At 39.6% G+C, this 16,922-nt stretch overlaps 5 protein-coding genes across 5 annotated transcripts; all 5 read left to right on the top strand.

The window, feature by feature from the left end:
* The first annotated feature begins 1,796 nt into the window (after window positions 1-1,796).
* On the top strand, window positions 1,797-3,756 carry LOC122268176 (cuticle protein 7). Its single transcript, XM_043038474.2, has 2 exons — window positions 1,797-1,888; window positions 2,987-3,756. Exons 1-2 carry the CDS (start codon window positions 1,877-1,879, stop codon window positions 3,362-3,364), a joined length of 390 nt encoding a protein of 129 aa, XP_042894408.2. The 5' UTR covers window positions 1,797-1,876; the 3' UTR covers window positions 3,365-3,756.
* Window positions 3,757-5,403: 1,647 nt separating this feature from the next.
* LOC122242093 (cuticle protein 7-like) lies at window positions 5,404-6,584 on the top strand. Its single transcript, XM_042999310.2, has 2 exons — window positions 5,404-5,459; window positions 5,838-6,584. Exons 1-2 carry the CDS (start codon window positions 5,454-5,456, stop codon window positions 6,213-6,215), a joined length of 384 nt encoding a protein of 127 aa, XP_042855244.2. The 5' UTR covers window positions 5,404-5,453; the 3' UTR covers window positions 6,216-6,584.
* Window positions 6,585-8,036: 1,452 nt separating this feature from the next.
* LOC122242083 (cuticle protein 7-like) lies at window positions 8,037-9,286 on the top strand. The gene is made up of 2 exons (XM_042999297.2): window positions 8,037-8,105; window positions 8,517-9,286. Exons 1-2 carry the CDS (start codon window positions 8,100-8,102, stop codon window positions 8,895-8,897), a joined length of 387 nt encoding a protein of 128 aa, XP_042855231.2. The 5' UTR covers window positions 8,037-8,099; the 3' UTR covers window positions 8,898-9,286.
* Window positions 9,287-11,913: 2,627 nt separating this feature from the next.
* On the top strand, window positions 11,914-13,144 carry LOC122268184 (cuticle protein 7-like). The gene is made up of 2 exons (XM_043038484.2): window positions 11,914-11,982; window positions 12,373-13,144. Exons 1-2 carry the CDS (start codon window positions 11,977-11,979, stop codon window positions 12,748-12,750), a joined length of 384 nt encoding a protein of 127 aa, XP_042894418.2. The 5' UTR covers window positions 11,914-11,976; the 3' UTR covers window positions 12,751-13,144.
* A 1,655-nt stretch (window positions 13,145-14,799) lies between these two features.
* Window positions 14,800-16,001, top strand: LOC122242111 (cuticle protein 7-like). The gene is made up of 2 exons (XM_042999332.2): window positions 14,800-14,868; window positions 15,241-16,001. The coding sequence occupies exons 1-2, from the start codon at window positions 14,863-14,865 to the stop codon at window positions 15,616-15,618; spliced, it is 384 nt and encodes a 127-aa protein (XP_042855266.2). The 5' UTR covers window positions 14,800-14,862; the 3' UTR covers window positions 15,619-16,001.
* The last annotated feature ends 921 nt before the right edge of the window (window positions 16,002-16,922 follow it).

The following is a 16,922-nucleotide window of genomic DNA, read 5'->3' as shown; positions in this document are numbered from 1 at the left end:
GTGTGTGTGTGTCTGAGCATGCATGTATGTATACACATATATGCATACATTCCCTCATACAGAGAAATCTAGAACGAGTTCAAACATGTCGTAAATTGAAAATTGAAACTCCAATATTCATTCCCAAGGTGAAGTACAACCATTACGAGATTTAGTAACAAAACTTAATTCACTCTGGCCACAAGTGCTCTAACCTTCCGAAGGTTCTGGACGCCATTTTTGTTATTCTTTTTCGTCTTCTACAACTCGTCAACTTTAATCGCTGTACTCGCACTTTCTCCTACCTCTGGGCGTCTCGTATTAAATGGACCATGATCGTACTAACAACTAGCGTACACGTGCACACACACACACACACACACGCACATACGCACACAAGCGTACACCTACACGTGGGGGTTCTCTCGACTGCGGTTTGCTTATGGTCATTCTCCCGCTCCGCCCAGCTGTGATGCAACTGTGACGTCATTAATCAGCTGATGACGTAAATAATGACGTAAATGAGGGAGTTAGCTAGAGAGGAAATGAGGTAGAATGGGGAGAAGGAGGAGGAAGAGGGGGGGAAGAAAGAGAAATAGAAGAAGAAGAAGGAGGAGGAGGAGGAGGAGGAGGAGAAAGAGATGAAATGAAAAAGGAGGAGGGGAGGTTATAAAAAAAGAAAGTGGAGGTGGAGGAGGAAGATGGGAAGGATGGAGAGAGAAAGAAAGAGTAGGAGGAAGATGATGATGGAGAAATAAGAGGAGTAGAAGAAGATAAGAAAGAATAAGAGAAGAAAAGCAGATGACGAGGCGAAGGAAGAGGCAGAGGTTGAAAAAGAAGGAGGGGGAAGAAGAAGTAGAAGAGGAAGAGGAGAAGGAAGAAGAGGAGGAGGAAGTAAAAGAAAAATAAGGGGGTAAATGAAAAAGAGGAGGAGAGGAAGAGGTAGAAAAAAATAAGAAGAGGAAAGGAAGAAAGATAAGATAGAAAGATAAGAAGAAAGAAGAGAAAGAGGAAAAGATAGAAAAAAGAAGAGGCAGAAGAAGAGAGATGGATAGGTAGATGAAAAGAAGAAAAGGAAAGAAGAGGCAGAAGAGAAAAAGGGCAAGGATGATATGAAATAATAAAGGGAAGAGGAAGATTAAGAAGAAAAAGAGGCGGAGAAGGAAGAGGGAGAGAGCGATAAACGTGGTGAAAAGAAGAAGCGAAAGAAGAGAAAGAAATAGCAAAAAACTAAGAATTAGGAAGCGAAAAGAGAAATAGAAAAAGAAAATTTGAAATAGATAAAAAAGAGAAAAAGGAACAAAAAAGAAGAAAAAGGAAAAAGAAAAAAAAGAAAACACAAAGTAAATATATGAGTGAATGCATAAAAGGGTGGGGGAGAGGGGGAGGGGGGGCAGGAGGAGGATCTACATATGTTTCGGAGAGAGAATGTGGTACAGAGTGGAACAGAAAGGGGGGAGGGGAGTAGGGAGAAGAGGAGGGGGAGAACAGGAGGAGGAGGAAAGAGAGAAAGAGAAGAAAGGGATAGAGGGAAAGAAGACCAAAAAAAAAAGGGAAAGAGAGAGAGAGAGAAAAGAGAAAACAAACAAACAAACAAGCAAAGAGATAAGACCCCTCTAACCCTCTTCCTCCCTAACCCCCACCCTTACCCCCACCCCAACCCACCATCCACCCATCCAAAACCCACCCACCCACTCATTAACCCAAGGAGAAGGGAGAGGAGAGGGGAGGGGGGAGGGGAGAGGGAAGGGGAGGGGGATGCAACACAAACTTTTCTCCTTGCACAGGTGACGAAACGCCAGTTGCGGTCCGTCTCGTATTCAGTATATATACAGCACGCAGGCCTCATCTCAGCATCACAGCTCACTCAGCTCCCTTGCACGCAACACACGCAACCATGTCTGCTAAGGTTTGTGGTTGACTTTTTTTTTGTTTTTTTTTTGTTTTTTTTTTTGTTTTGTTTATGTTTGTGTTTGTTTTCTTTGTTTTTTTGTTCATGGATTTATTGACTGATAAGTTTGTTTGGTTATTTATCTATATATAGGGTTCAAGTTTTTTTTTTATCTTTTTTAATTCAAAAATACGAGGATGATAAAATATATCAATAAAATAAGGATCTGAATAACCTGCATTCAGTACTGCATAAAAAAAAAATGATATTCCATGAACATCCTGAACAATATAAATACATATCTCAACTATAACTACAAATAGATGATCTTCTTTTGGATAAGAATGATTCTGAATAAGTACTTTCAATCATTTCCGAGAATAAAATGATTTGAATTAAATGCTTTAAATGAAACATTTTGAATGAAATGCTTTGTTGAATACAAATACAAGCATAATCCTGCAATGAAAAGGATTCATAAACTTTCACGTTTCGAGTCTGACAAGATTCCTCATTAGACGATAAAAGCGCATTGTATTTTCCCCGTCTAATGAGTCTAGTTTGATTTGAATCGTCTCGGTATATGATTTCTATTTATTGTCTTGCTTGCGTTTCATTCCATGGGTTTTATCATATCATTGCACTGAATTCACTCTCAGAGCACAAAGAAAAAGAAACAAATATATATTCTATATATATATATATATACATATATACATACATACATACATACATATATATGTGTATATACATATATATATATATATATATATATATATATATATATATATATATATATATATATATATATATATATATATATCATCGTCAGAAACAAGATTAGGTCAAAATACGTTACTGTTATATATATATATATATATATATATATATATATATATACATATAAATGATTTTCGTTTGTGACACCCCTGTTAATCGAAAAACACAGGACTCTTGATCTTAGCTGATAAAGACGAACAACTTTTCAGATATTTGAATTGCGGTTTCCATTATAAATGATGCACATTTCTATATGTATATCTCCGAATATGAATGGCTGTAAGTACGCTAATGTGTGTTTATTTTTTAATCTATCTGTCTCCTGGTTTTTTGTAGCTCCTCCTCCTGGGCGCCCTCGTGGCTCTGGCCTCCGCCGCCCCCCGTCCTGACAGTCCTCCCGTGTACGGCGCTCCTCCCCCGACCTACAAGCAGCCAGGAATGCCCTTCGACTTCGCCTACGCCGTCAGGGACGACTATTCAGGCAACGACTACGCCCATCAAGAGACTAGCGACGGCCACGTCACCTCCGGATCCTACCGCGTGGCTCTTCCCGACGGCCGAACCGAGATCGTCACATTCGAAGCCGATCACGACAACGGCTACGTCGCCAACGTCGTCTACGAGGGAGAGGCTACCTACCCCGCCCCCGCCCCCTCCTACCCCGCCCCCGCCCCCTCCTACCCAGCTCCCCCACCCCCACCCACCTACGCCTAAACGCACTAGCTACACGGGATAACTCAAGCAAGGACATAAAACCTCACACCTAAGACAAACCTCAAACAACCCAACTGCATCTTGCCTCAACACACCGTCATTCAGCTTTCCTCAGCATCACTCACAAACAACTCACAAAGCATGTTTCCTCACCTGTTGACACCTGCAATCACTCGTCCCGTTTGGCTGAGTTCTAGATTGCTTTTCACAAGCTCACCACATTTCTATGTCCCGTCCTCGTACCTCAACGATCTTGCTATTATGGGTTATGATATTAATATATTCTTTTGAAATATTTGTAACTATTGCCATATGGAAAGTGTACAAAGGCGACTGTCACTTGGCACTTACGTTATGTTAAACTATTATGTAAATAAAGGCATATTTACCAACATATTTTTTTCTTGCCACACCAAAACCTTGTACAACGATTGGATCCCAAATTTATGGTACAGAACACCTTTATGTAAATGGTTTATCAAAGGCTGACTCCTGCCATTCGCCTCTCTCTCTTTCTCTCTCTGTGTGTCTTTTTCTGCATCTGCCTTTTTCTCTGACCACAACTTGTCACTTCCAGAAAGAAGTCATTTTTGGCCAAAGTAACTTAGGTTTTAATTAATCCATTTTTTTTCCTTGCCTTCGTTTTCCAAATGGAGACTTAACCAATACTCTTACCACTCCAAACGTAACTTGTATGTAACTATATGATGACCTGTTTTCCTTTTGAATGAAAAAGGTACATGTTTCAAAGATCTGCCACCAACTAACTCTTCTGTCGAAGTGCTTGGACTTTTATGTATCATTTCGAATACTTTTTGTCGTGTATTTGTTACATGAAGAAGAGCTGCATACGGCATATAACATGAATATTCTGATGAATAAGTATAAGCAAACTCAATGCTATTATGAATAACATAGTTTGAAAATTTATCTACATCCTTTCCCTCTGTACCAATTGGAACACGAGTGTATATTTTTTCATTTGCCTATCATCATCCGGCATCTATTAATCAATACCTATCATTCATTTATTCTTGGAATTTACTCAAAAGTGATAATAACTTCCGATGCAACACCGAATCAACAACTGAACACGAAACACTCGAGCCTTCATTCCGTTCGGTCGTCAGGCGTCGACTTCATCCAAAACTGAACAATAAATAACAAAGTCTAATGTAACAAATCATGGATGGTAAGATATAAAAGCCTTTGGGACTTGTCGAATGAGTCCCCAGTCAATGATAGATAACAAATAACAAAGTCTAATATAACAAATCACAGGTGATAAAAAGATCAAACGGATGTCTTGCCTCGCCAACCGAAACCGCTCGTAAAGCCACAGACAGAAAGCCCGAACAAGGTGGCTTCCCCAAGCCCGTTTCGAGCAGTGCATGGAGAGCTTCATCCTCAGCCCGGTACAAGGTAGTAGTAATAGTCGTAATGCTAGTATCTGTGCTTGTGTTATTACAACTACAACTATGATTATTATCATTATTATTTGCAATATCATCATCATTACCATCATCATAAAAATCACAATCTTTACTATCATCAATGCTGTATTACCACTATCATTACTTTTATCATTATCATTATTATCCTGATAGATGCTATCATCAACATTTATATCATCAACTGTCACTCTTATCCTGATTATAAACAATCATCACTTTCTTACCATTTTCACCACTAAGTGTCATCGTCTTTACAATTATCATCATTTTTATAATCACAACTGAAGTAATAATCAATGCTATCATAAGAATTAACACAATATTCACTGAACAGTATTTGTATCACTATTACATTACATCTGCAATTATATACTTATATTACACAAGATATGTTATATTCACAGCTAAAATAGAATTATTATCACGATTCTATCACTCTTAGTGTTTAAGACACTCGCACTAAAGCCATAATCTTAGTATTCGCAATGAAAAAAGTCATTTACATTATTAGAAACTCATCTCTCACCGCTTAGACCATCAGTCAAAAGAATGACGTCACAGCGCGAGTATATAAAGGGCTTCCTCCTTCGGCCGAGCATCACAGCTCACTCAGCTACTCCGCAACCAACATCAACATGAGAGTGAGTCACTGTCTCTTAGTCTTTCTAATCATTGTACTCTTTTAAGGCCTTTTATTTCTACATTATCTAAGCTTTTGTGACAAATTCATGGAATATGATTGATTTCGTCAACATTTTAAAATTGGATCGCTATCTTATATACTGCCTTTCCTTATTTTCGATTTGTCAACAACAACTCCCCTTTACTTTCATCTATGATAATCTATAGCATTTCTTGTATCCTTTCTTATCTTCTCAACGATACACTGAGTGTCTTTGGTGTGACGATAAGAACAAGCACTCATAAGAACTCACAGTTCCTTTCTTAGATTTTCTTATTGTGACCCTCCCTTTGTCCACAACTCATCCCTATGCCCTTCATGTGCCTGTTCCCTGCAGCTGTTCCTTACCGTGTGCGCCCTCGCGGCTCTGGCCTCCGCCGCCCCCCGTCCCGACAGTCCTCCCGTGTACGGCGCTCCTCCCCCGACCTACAAGCAGCCAGGAATGCCCTTCGACTTCGCCTACGCCGTCAAGGACTACTCGGGCAACGACTACGCCCATCAAGAGACTAGCGACGGCCACGTCACCTCCGGATCCTACCGCGTGGCTCTTCCCGACGGCCGAACCGAGATCGTCACATTCGAAGCCGATCACGACAACGGCTACGTCGCCAACGTCGCTTACGAGGGGGAGGCCAGGTACCCCGCCCCTGCCCCCTCCTACCACGCCCCCGCCCCCTCCTATCCAGCTCCCCCACCCCCACCCACCTACGCCTAAATGCACAAGCTGCACGGGATAACTCAAGAAAGGACATAAAAACTTACACCCAATTCAAACCCCAAACAAAACCTCACTGCATCTTACCTCAACACACCGCCATTCAGCCTTCCTCAACATCACTCACAAACAACTCATAAAGCCTGCAATCACTCGTCCCGTTTGCCTGAGTTCCTGCTTGCTTTTCATAAGCTCACCACACCTCTATGTCCCTTCCTCGTCCCTCAACGATTTTGCTGTTATGGGTTATGATATCATTAATATATTCTTTTGAAATATTTGCAACTATTGCCATATGGGAAGTGTACAAAGGCGACTGTCACTTGCCACTTTCGTAATGTTAAATTATTGTAAATAAAGGCATATTTACCAACATAATTTTCTCTTGCCACACCAAAATCTTGTACAACGATTGGATCCCAAATGAGTGGTACAGAACATCTTTATGTAAATGTAAATGGTTTATCAAAGGCCGAATCCTGCCATTCGTCTCTCTCTCTCTCTGTCTTTTTTCTGCTTCTGCCTTTTCCTCTGTCATTTCCAATTGCAGACTTAACCAATACTCTTACCACTCCAAACCAAACCTTGTATGTAGCTATATTTAACTATATGTTTTTGTTTTGAATGAAACCAGTACATGTATCATAAGTCTCCTGCCACCAACTGACTCCTCTGTCGGAGTGCTAGAATTTTGGTGTATCATTTCGAATGCTTTCTTCTGTGCATTTGTTGCATTAAGAAAAACTGCATTCTTGGCATATACCATGAATATTCTGATGAATAAGTATAAGCAAACTGAAGGCTATTATGAATAATATAGTTTAAAAAATTATCTACATCCTTTCCCTCTGTACCAATTGGAATACGAATGTATATTTTTTCTTCACTTGCCTATCATCATCCGGAATCTATCAATCAATACCTATCATTCATGTATTCTTGGAATTTACTAAAAAGAGATAATAACTTCCGATGCAACACCGAATCAACAAGTGAACACGAAACACTCGAGCCTTCATTCCGTTCGGTCGTCAGGCGTCGACTTCATCCAAAACTGAATAATAAATAATATAACTAATCACAGATGATAAAAAATCAAATGGATGTCTTGCCTCGCCAACCGAAACCGCTCATAAAGCCAGACAGAAAGCCCGAACAAGGTGGCTTCCCCAAGCCTGTTTTGAACATGGAGAGCTTCATCCTCAGCCCAGTACAAGGTAGTAGTAAAAATCGTAATGCTAATATTAGCACTAGTGTTATTAGAACTATAACTATGATTATTATCATTATTATTTGCAATATCATTATCATTACCATCATCAAAATCACCATTACTTACATCATTGCTTTATTACCACTATCATTACTTTTATCATTATCATTATTATCTTGATAGATGCTATCATCAACATTTTCATCATCAAATATCACTCTTGACATGATTATAAACAATTATTACCTTCTTACTATTTTCACCACTCAGTATCATCGTCTTTATAATTATCATCATTATTATTATAATCAATACTGAAATAATAATCTATGCTATTATAAGAATTAACACAATATTCACTAAACAAGTATTTGTATCACCATTACATTACATCTGAAATTATATATTTGTATTGTAAAAGACATGTTATGTTCACAACTAAAATGGAATCATTATCACCGAATCTATCATTGTTATCGTTTAGGGCACTCGCACTAAAGCCATAATCTTAGTATTAGCAATAAAAGAAATGTCATTAACATTATTAGAAACTCATCTCTCACCGCTTAGCCATCAGTCAAAAGAATGACGTCACAGCGCGAGTATATAAAGGGCCTCCTCCTTCGGCCGAGCATCACAGCTCACTCAGCTTCTCCGCAACCAACATCAACATGAGAGTGAGTCGCTGTCTCTTTGTCTTTCCAAGCAATGTACTCTTTTGAGGCATTCTATTTTTACATCATCTCAGCTTTTTTGATAAGGTCATGAAATATGATTGATTTCGTAAACATTTTAAAATTGGATCACTATCTTATACTGCTTTTCCTTATTTTCGATTTGTCGTCCGTCTCTGTGCCATTTTCATGCAAAAAACAACAACTCCCCTTTACGTTCATCTACGATCATTTGTAGCACTTCTTATATCCATTATTGTTTTCTCAACGATACACTATGTGTCTTTGGTATGACGATTAGAACAAGATGCAACAGCCATAAGCACTCACAGTTCCTTTCTTAGATTTTCTCATTGTGACCCTCCCTTTGTCCACAACTCGATCCTATGCCCTTCATGTGCCTGTTTCCTGCAGCTGTTCCTTACCGTGTGCGCCCTCGCGGCTCTGGCCTCCGCCGCCCCCCGTCCCGACAGTCCTCCCGTGTACGGCGCTCCTCCCCCGACCTACAAGCAGCCAGGAATGCCCTTCGACTTCGCCTACGCCGTCAGGGACGACTATTCAGGCAACGACTACGCCCATCAAGAGACTAGCGACGGCCACGTCACCTCCGGATCCTACCGCGTGGCTCTTCCCGACGGCCGAACCGAGATCGTCACATTCGAAGCCGATCACGACAACGGCTACGTCGCCAACGTCGTCTACGAGGGAGAGGCTACCTACCCAGCCCCTGCCCCCTCTTATCACGCCCCCGCCCCCTCCTACCCAGCTCCCCCACCCCCACCCACCTACGCCTAAACGCACAAGCTACACGGGACAACTCAATCAAGAACATAAAAACTCACACCCAAGTCAAACCCCAAACAAAACCTCACTGCATCTTGCCTCAACACACCGTCATTCAGCTTTCCTCAACATCACTCACAAACAACTCATAAAGCCTTTTGTCTCACCCGTTGACGCCTGCAATCACTCATCCCGTTTGGCTGAGTTTTTGCTTACTTTTCACAAGCTCACCATACCTCTATGTCCTCTCCTCGTATTTCAACGATCTTGCTGTTATGGGTTATGATATTAATATATTTTGAAGTATTTGTAACTATTGTCATATGGAAAGTGTACAAAGGCGACTGTCACTTGGCACTTTTTTTATGTTAAATTATTGTAAATAAAGGCACATTTACAAAGATATAATTTTCTCTTGCCACAATACCTTGTGTAACGTTTAGATCCCAAATTTGTAGTACAGAACACCTTTATGTAAATGGTTTATCAAACGCCGACTCTTGCCATTCGTCTCTCTCTCTCTCTGTTTTTTTTCTGCTTTACAGCTTTGTCCTGTCCACAACTTGTCACTTCCAGAAAGAAGTCATTTTTTGGCCAAGCTAACTTAGTTCTTAATTAATCCATTTTTATCCTATCAAAAACTTCTAAGATGGTAATCAACAAACTATTTCCTTGCCTTTGTTTTCCAATTGCAGACTTAACCAAGACTCTTACTACTCCAAACCTTACTTGTATGTAATTTTATGATGACCTGTTTTTGTTTTGAATGAAAATAGTACATGTATCACAGATCTCCTATCACCAACTGACTCCTCTGTCGGAGTGCTTGGATTTTTGTGTATCATTTCGAATGCTTTCTCCTGTGCATTTGTTGCATGAAGAAAAACTGCATTCTTGGCATATAACATGAATATTCTGATGAATGAATATAAGCAAACTGAAGACTACTGTGAATAATATAGTTTGAAAATTTATCTACATCCGTTCCCTCTGTACCAATTGGAACACGAGTGTAATTTTTTCTTCATATGCCCATCATCATCCAGCATCTATCAATCAATACCTATCATTCATTTATTCTTGAATTTACTCAAAAGTGATAATAACTTCCGATGCAACACCGAATCAACAAATGAACACGAAACACTCGAGCCTTCATTCCGTTCGGTCGTCAGGCGTCGACTTCATCCAAAACTGAATACTGAACAACAAAGTCTAATGTAACAAATCATGGATGGTAAGATATAAAAGCCTTTGGGACTCAACTCATAAAGCCTTTTGCCTCACCTGTTGACACCTGCAATCACTCGTCCCGTTTGGCTGAGTTCTTGCTTGCTTTTCACAAGCTCACTACACCTCTATGTCCCATCCTCGTCCCTCAACGATTTTGCTGTTATGGGTTATGATATCATTAATATATTCTTTTGAAATATTTGCAACTATTGCCATATGGGAAGTGTACAAAGGCGACTGTCACTTGCCACTTTCGTAATGATAGATTATTGTAAATAAAGGCATATTTACCAACATAATTTTCTCTTGCCACACCAAAATCTTGTACAACGATTGGATCCCAAATGAGTGGTACAGAACATCTTTATGTAAATGTAAATGGTTTATCAAAGGCCGAATCCTGCCATTCGTCTCTCTCTATTTTCTCTCTCTCTCCGTGCCTTCCAATTGCAGACTTAACCAATACTTTTACCACTCCAAACCAAACCTTGTATGTAGCTATATTTAACTATATGGTTTCGTTTTGAATGAAAAGAGTACATGTATCACAGGTCTCCTGCCACCAACTGACTCTTCTGTCGGAGTGCTTGAACTTTGTTGTATCATTTCGAATGCTTTCTTCTGTGCATTTGTTGTATGAAGAAAAACTGCATTCTTGGCATATAGCATGAATATTCTAATGAATAAGTATAAGGAAACTGAAGACTATTGTGAATTATATAGTTTGAAAATTTATCTACATCCTTTCCCTCTGTACCGATTGGAATACGAGTGTATATTTTTTCTTCATTTACCTATCATCATCCGGCATCTGTTAATCAATACCTACCATTCATTTATTCTTGGAATTTACTCGAGCCTTCAATCCGTTCGGTCGTCAGGCGTCGACTTCATCCAAAACTGAATAATAACAAAGTCTAATTTAACAAATCATGGATGGTGAGGTGGCAAGACTTGTCGAATGAGTCCCCAGTCAATGAAAGATAAGAAATAACAAAGTCTAATATAACAAATTATAAATGATAAAAAAAGATCAAATGGATGTCTTGCCTCGCCAACCGAAACCGCTCGTAAAGCCACAGACAGAAAGCACGAACAAGGCGGCTTCCAGAAGCCCGTTTCGAGCAGTACATGGAGAGCTTCATCCTCAGCCCGGTACAAGGTAGTAGTAATAGTCGTAATGCTAGTATCTGTGCTAGTGTTATTACAACTACATCTATGATTATCATTATTATTTGTAATATCATCATTACCATCATCATCAAAATCACCAAAATCACTATCATCATTCCTGTATTACCACTAGCATTATCTTTATCATTATCATTATCCTAATAGCTGCTATCAACATTTGTATCATTAAATATCACTCTTATCATGATTATAAACAATCATCATCACTTACTATTTTCACCACTCAGTATCATCGTTTTCATAATTATCATCATTATGATTATAATCACTACTGAAATAATAATCTATGCTATTGTAAGAATTAACACTATATCAACATCATCATTACCATCAAAATGCATATTTATTCACTGAACAAGTATTTGTATCACAATTACATTACATCTGCAACTATATATTTGTATTGCATAAGATATGTTATGTTCACAACTAAAATAGAATCATTATCATCGCGTCTATCATTGTTATCGTTTAGGGCAATCGCACTAAATCCATAATCTTAGTATTCGCAATAGAAAAAAAAGTCATTTACATTATTAGAAACTCATCTCTCACCGCTTAGACCATCAGTCAAAAGAATGACGTCACAGCGCGAGTATATAAAGGGCTTCCTCCTTCGGCCGAGCATCACAGCTCACTCAGCTTCTCCGCAACCAACATCAACATGAGAGTGAGTCGCTGTCTCTTTGTCTTTCCAAGCAATGTACTCTTTTGAGGCATTTGATTTCTACATTATCTAAGGTTTTGTGACAAGTTCATGAAATATGATTGATTTCGTAAACAATTTAAAATAGGATCACTATCTTATATACTGCTTTTCCTTATTTTCGATTTGTCGTCCGTCTCAGTGCCATTTTCATGCAAAACAATAACTCCCCTTTACTTTCATCTACGATAATCTGTAGCATTTCTTCTATCCATTCTTGTCTTCTCAACGATACACCGTGTCTTTGATGGCAACAGCCATAAGCACTCACAGTTCCTTTCTTAGATTTTCTCATTGTGACCTTCCTATTGTCCCAACTCGATCCTATGCCCTTCATGTGCCTGTTTCCTGCAGCTGTTCCTTACCGTGTGCGCCCTCGCGGCTCTGGCCTCCGCCGCCCCCCGTCCCGACAGTCCTCCCGTGTACGGCGCTCCTCCCCCGACCTACAAGCAGCCAGGAATGCCCTTCGACTTCGCCTACGCCGTCAAGGACTACTCGGGCAACGACTACGCCCATCAAGAGACTAGCGACGGCCACGTCACCTCCGGATCCTACCGCGTGGCTCTTCCCGACGGCCGAACCGAGATCGTCACATTCGAAGCCGATCACGACAACGGCTACGTCGCCAACGTCGTCTACGAGGGAGAGGCTACCTACCCCGCCCCTGCCCCCTCTTATCACGCCCCCGCCCCCTCCTACCCAGCTCCCCCACCCCCACCTACCTACGCCTAAACGCACAAGCTGCACGGGATAACTCAAGCAAGGACTTAAAACCTCACACCTAAGACAAACCCGAAACAAACCTCACTACATCTTGCCTCAACACACCGTCATTCAGCTTTCCTCGACATCACTCACAAACAACTCACAAAGCCTTTTGCCTCACCTGTTAACACCTGCAATCACTCGTCCCCTTTGACTGAGTTCCTGCTTGCTTTTCACAAGCTACCCACACTTCTATGTCCCCTCCTCGTCCCTCATTTATCTAGTTGTTATGGGTTATATCATTAATATATTCCTTTGAAATATTTGTAACTATTGCCATATGGAAAGTGTACAAAGGGGACTGTCACTTGGCATTTTCGTTATGTGAAATTATTAATGTAAATAAAGGAATATTTACCAAGATAACTTTCTCTTGCCACACCAAAACCTTGTACAACGATTGGATCCCAAATTTGTAGTACAGAACACCTTTATGTAAATGGTTTATCAAAGGCCGACTCCTGCCATTCGTCTCTCTCTATCTCTCTCTGTTTTTCTGCTTCTGCCTTTTCCTCTGTCCACAACAACTTGTCACTTCCAGATAGAAGTTATTCTTTGGCCAGGGTAACTTCCTTTTTAATCCTTTTTTATCCTATCAAAAACTTCTAAGGTGATAAATAACAAACTACTTCGTTTTCCAATTGCAGACTTAACCAATACTCTTACCACTCCAAACCTAACTTGTATGTACCTTTATGATGACCTGTTTTCGTTTTGAATGAAAATAGTACATGTATCACAGGTCTCCTGCCACCAACTGACTCCTCTGTCGAAGTGCTTGGACTTTTATGTATCATTTCGAATGCTTCCTCCTGTGCATTTGTTGCATGAAGAAAAACTGCATTCTTGGCATATAACATGAATATTTTGATGAATAAGTATAAGGAAACTGAAGGCTACTGTGAATAATATAGCTTGAAAATTTATCTGCATCCGTTCCCTCTGTACCAATTGGAACACGAGTGTATATTTTTTCTTCATTTGCCTATCATCATCCAGCATCTATCAATCAATACCTATCATTCATTTATTCTTGGAATTTACTCAAAAGTGATAATAACTTCCGATGCAACACCGAATCAACAACTGAACACGGAACACTCGAGCCTCCATTCCGTTCGGTCGTCAGGCGTCGACTTCATCCAAAACTGAACAATAACAAAGTCTATTTTAACAAATCATGGATAGTAAGATATAAAAGCCTTTGGGACTTGTCGAATGAGTCCCAAGTCAAATAACAAAGTCTAACATAACAAATCACAGGTGATGAAAAGATCAAATGGATGTCTTGCCTCGCCAACCGAAACCGCTCGTAAAGCCACAGACAGAAAGCCCGAACAAGGTGGCTTCCCCAAGCCCGTTTCGAGCAGTGCATGGAGAGCTTCATCCTCAGCCCGGTACAAGGTAGTAGTAATAGTCGTAATCCTAGTATCTGTGCTAGTGTTATTACTATGATAATCATCATTATTATTTGCAATATCATCATAATTGCCATCATCACTATCATCAATGCTGTATTACCATCATCTTTACTTTTATCATTATCATTATTATCCTGATACATGCTATCATCAACAACTGTATCATCAAATATCACTCTTGACATGATTATAAACAATTATCACTTTCTTACTATTTTCACCACCCAGTATCATCGTATTTACAATTACCATCATTATTATAATCACTATTGAAATAATAATCAATGCTATTGTAAGATTTAACACTATATCAACATCATTATTACAATCAAAATGTATTTTTTATTCACTGAACAAGTATTTGTATCATCATTACATTACATCTGCAACTATATACTGGAATTACATATATGTTATGTTCACAACTAAAATATAATTATTATCACCATTCTATCACTCTTAGCGTTTAGAGCACTCGCACTAAAAGCTTAATTTTAGTATTCGCAATAAACAAAATGCCCTTTACATTATTAGAAACTCATCTCTCACCGCTTAGACCATCAGTCAAAAGAATGACGTCACAGCGCGAGTATATAAAGGGCTTCCTCCTTCGGCCGAGCATCACAGCTCACTCAGCTTCTCCGCAACCAACATCAACATGAGAGTGAGTCGCTGTCTCTTAGTCTTTCCAAGCAATGTACTCTTTTGAGGCATTCTATTTTTACTTCATTTCAGCTTTTGTGACAAGTTTATGATATAAGATTGACTTCGTAATCAATTTAAAATTGGATCACTATCTTATACTGCTTTTCCTTATTGCAAAGCAATAACTCCCTTTTACGTTCATCTACGATAATCTGTAGCATTTCTTATATCCATTCTTGTCTTCTCGACGATACATGTGTCTTTGGTGTGACGATTAGAACAAGATGCAACAGCCATAAGCACTCACAGTTCCTTTCTTAGATTTTCTCATTGTGACCCTCCCTTTGTCCACAACTCGATCCTATGCCCTTCATGTGCCTGTTTCCTGCAGCTGTTCCTTACCGTGTGCGCCCTCGCGGCTCTGGCCTCCGCCGCCCCCCGTCCCGACAGTCCTCCCGTGTACGGCGCTCCTCCCCCGACCTACAAGCAGCCAGGAATGCCCTTCGACTTCGCCTACGCCGTCAAGGACTACTCGGGCAACGACTACGCCCATCAAGAGACTAGCGACGGCCACGTCACCTCCGGATCCTACCGCGTGGCTCTTCCCGACGGCCGAACCGAGATCGTCACATTCGAAGCCGATCACGACAACGGCTACGTCGCCAACGTCGCCTACGAGGGAGAGGCCAGGTACCCTGCCCCCGCCCCCTCCTACCACGCCCCCGCTCCCTCCTACCCAGCTCCCCCACCCCCACCCACCTATGCCTAAACGCACAAGCTGCACGGGACAACTTAATCAAGCACACCTGTCAAACCCCAAACAAAACCTCACTTCATCTTGCCTCAACACACCGTCATTCAGCTTTCCTCGGCATCACTCACAAACAACTCACAAAGCCTTTTGCCTCACCTGTTGACACCTGCAATCACTCGTCCCGTTTGGCTGAGTTCTTGTTTGCTTTTCTCAAGCTGACCACGCCATCACACCTCTATGTCTCCTCCTCGTTCCTGAATGTTCATGTTGTTATAGTTTATATCTTAAATATGTTCTCCTAAACTATCTGTAACTAGTGACAGACGTAAAATGCGCATTGTTTGTTGCTTATTTCGTTATACAATTTATTCTTGTAAATAAAGGCGACTTTAAACAGAGAAATGATTTATCTTGCCCCACATAAATCTAACATGGTATTTGAATTGATAACCTGTAGTACAGAGCTCCTTAGTTCTACCTTAAATGCAAATCTACGTGCCTATCTCTCTCTCTGTGTCTCTCTCACTCACTCTCTCTCTCACTCTCTCTCATTTTTCTGATCCGGCTTATAATTTGCCCACATTTGATGATTTCATAAATAAGTCGTTCAACGGACAGTATACTTTCCCTGACATTTTCTTGTTTTCTTTCTTTCTTTCTTCTATTCCTGTCAGAATTAACCGAGACGGTCCTTGACAAAATATGTGTTCGTTGTCTTCACAAATCTTTAACCATTATCCTTATTACTTGGACACTAAAGCGTAAAGCGAGATGGTTCATATTGCTATCCTTATAATATGTATTATTATCATTTCTTTTTCGCCATCATCGTTATTATCATTGTTAAAACTTTTATCATTTTTATCACCGTTATTATTATCGTTATTGTTATTGATCATTAATGTTATTATTTTTGTTGTTCTCATTGCTATTATTTATTACTGCAATTATTATTATCATTATTACTATTATCGTCATTATTATTGTTATATATTATATATCATTATCACTGTTGTTATAAAATAATTGTTATTGTTATTATCATTAATGTTATTATTTTTGTTGTCATTGCTATCATTATCATTATTATTGCAATTATTACTATCATTATTACTATTATCGTCATTATTATTGTTATATATTATATATCATTATCATTGTTGTTATAGAATAAATGTTATTGTTTTGTTGTAGTAGTTGTTATCAACATTATCATCATAGCCATTATCATTATTATCATTATTGTTGTTAGAGGTGGTGGTTAGTGTTAATACTTTTATCATTACTATTATTATCATTATCAACATCATTGTCATTAT

The sequence above is a fragment of the Penaeus japonicus genome, unplaced genomic scaffold (assembly GCF_977035675.1).
Source record: "Penaeus japonicus unplaced genomic scaffold, GWHDUDI00000001_assembly GWHDUDI00000004, whole genome shotgun sequence".
In the NCBI taxonomy this organism is placed as follows: domain Eukaryota; kingdom Metazoa; phylum Arthropoda; class Malacostraca; order Decapoda; family Penaeidae; genus Penaeus; species Penaeus japonicus.
The sequence above is the reverse complement of the archived record's forward strand: the minus strand, read 5'-3'. Positions and strand labels throughout refer to the sequence as shown.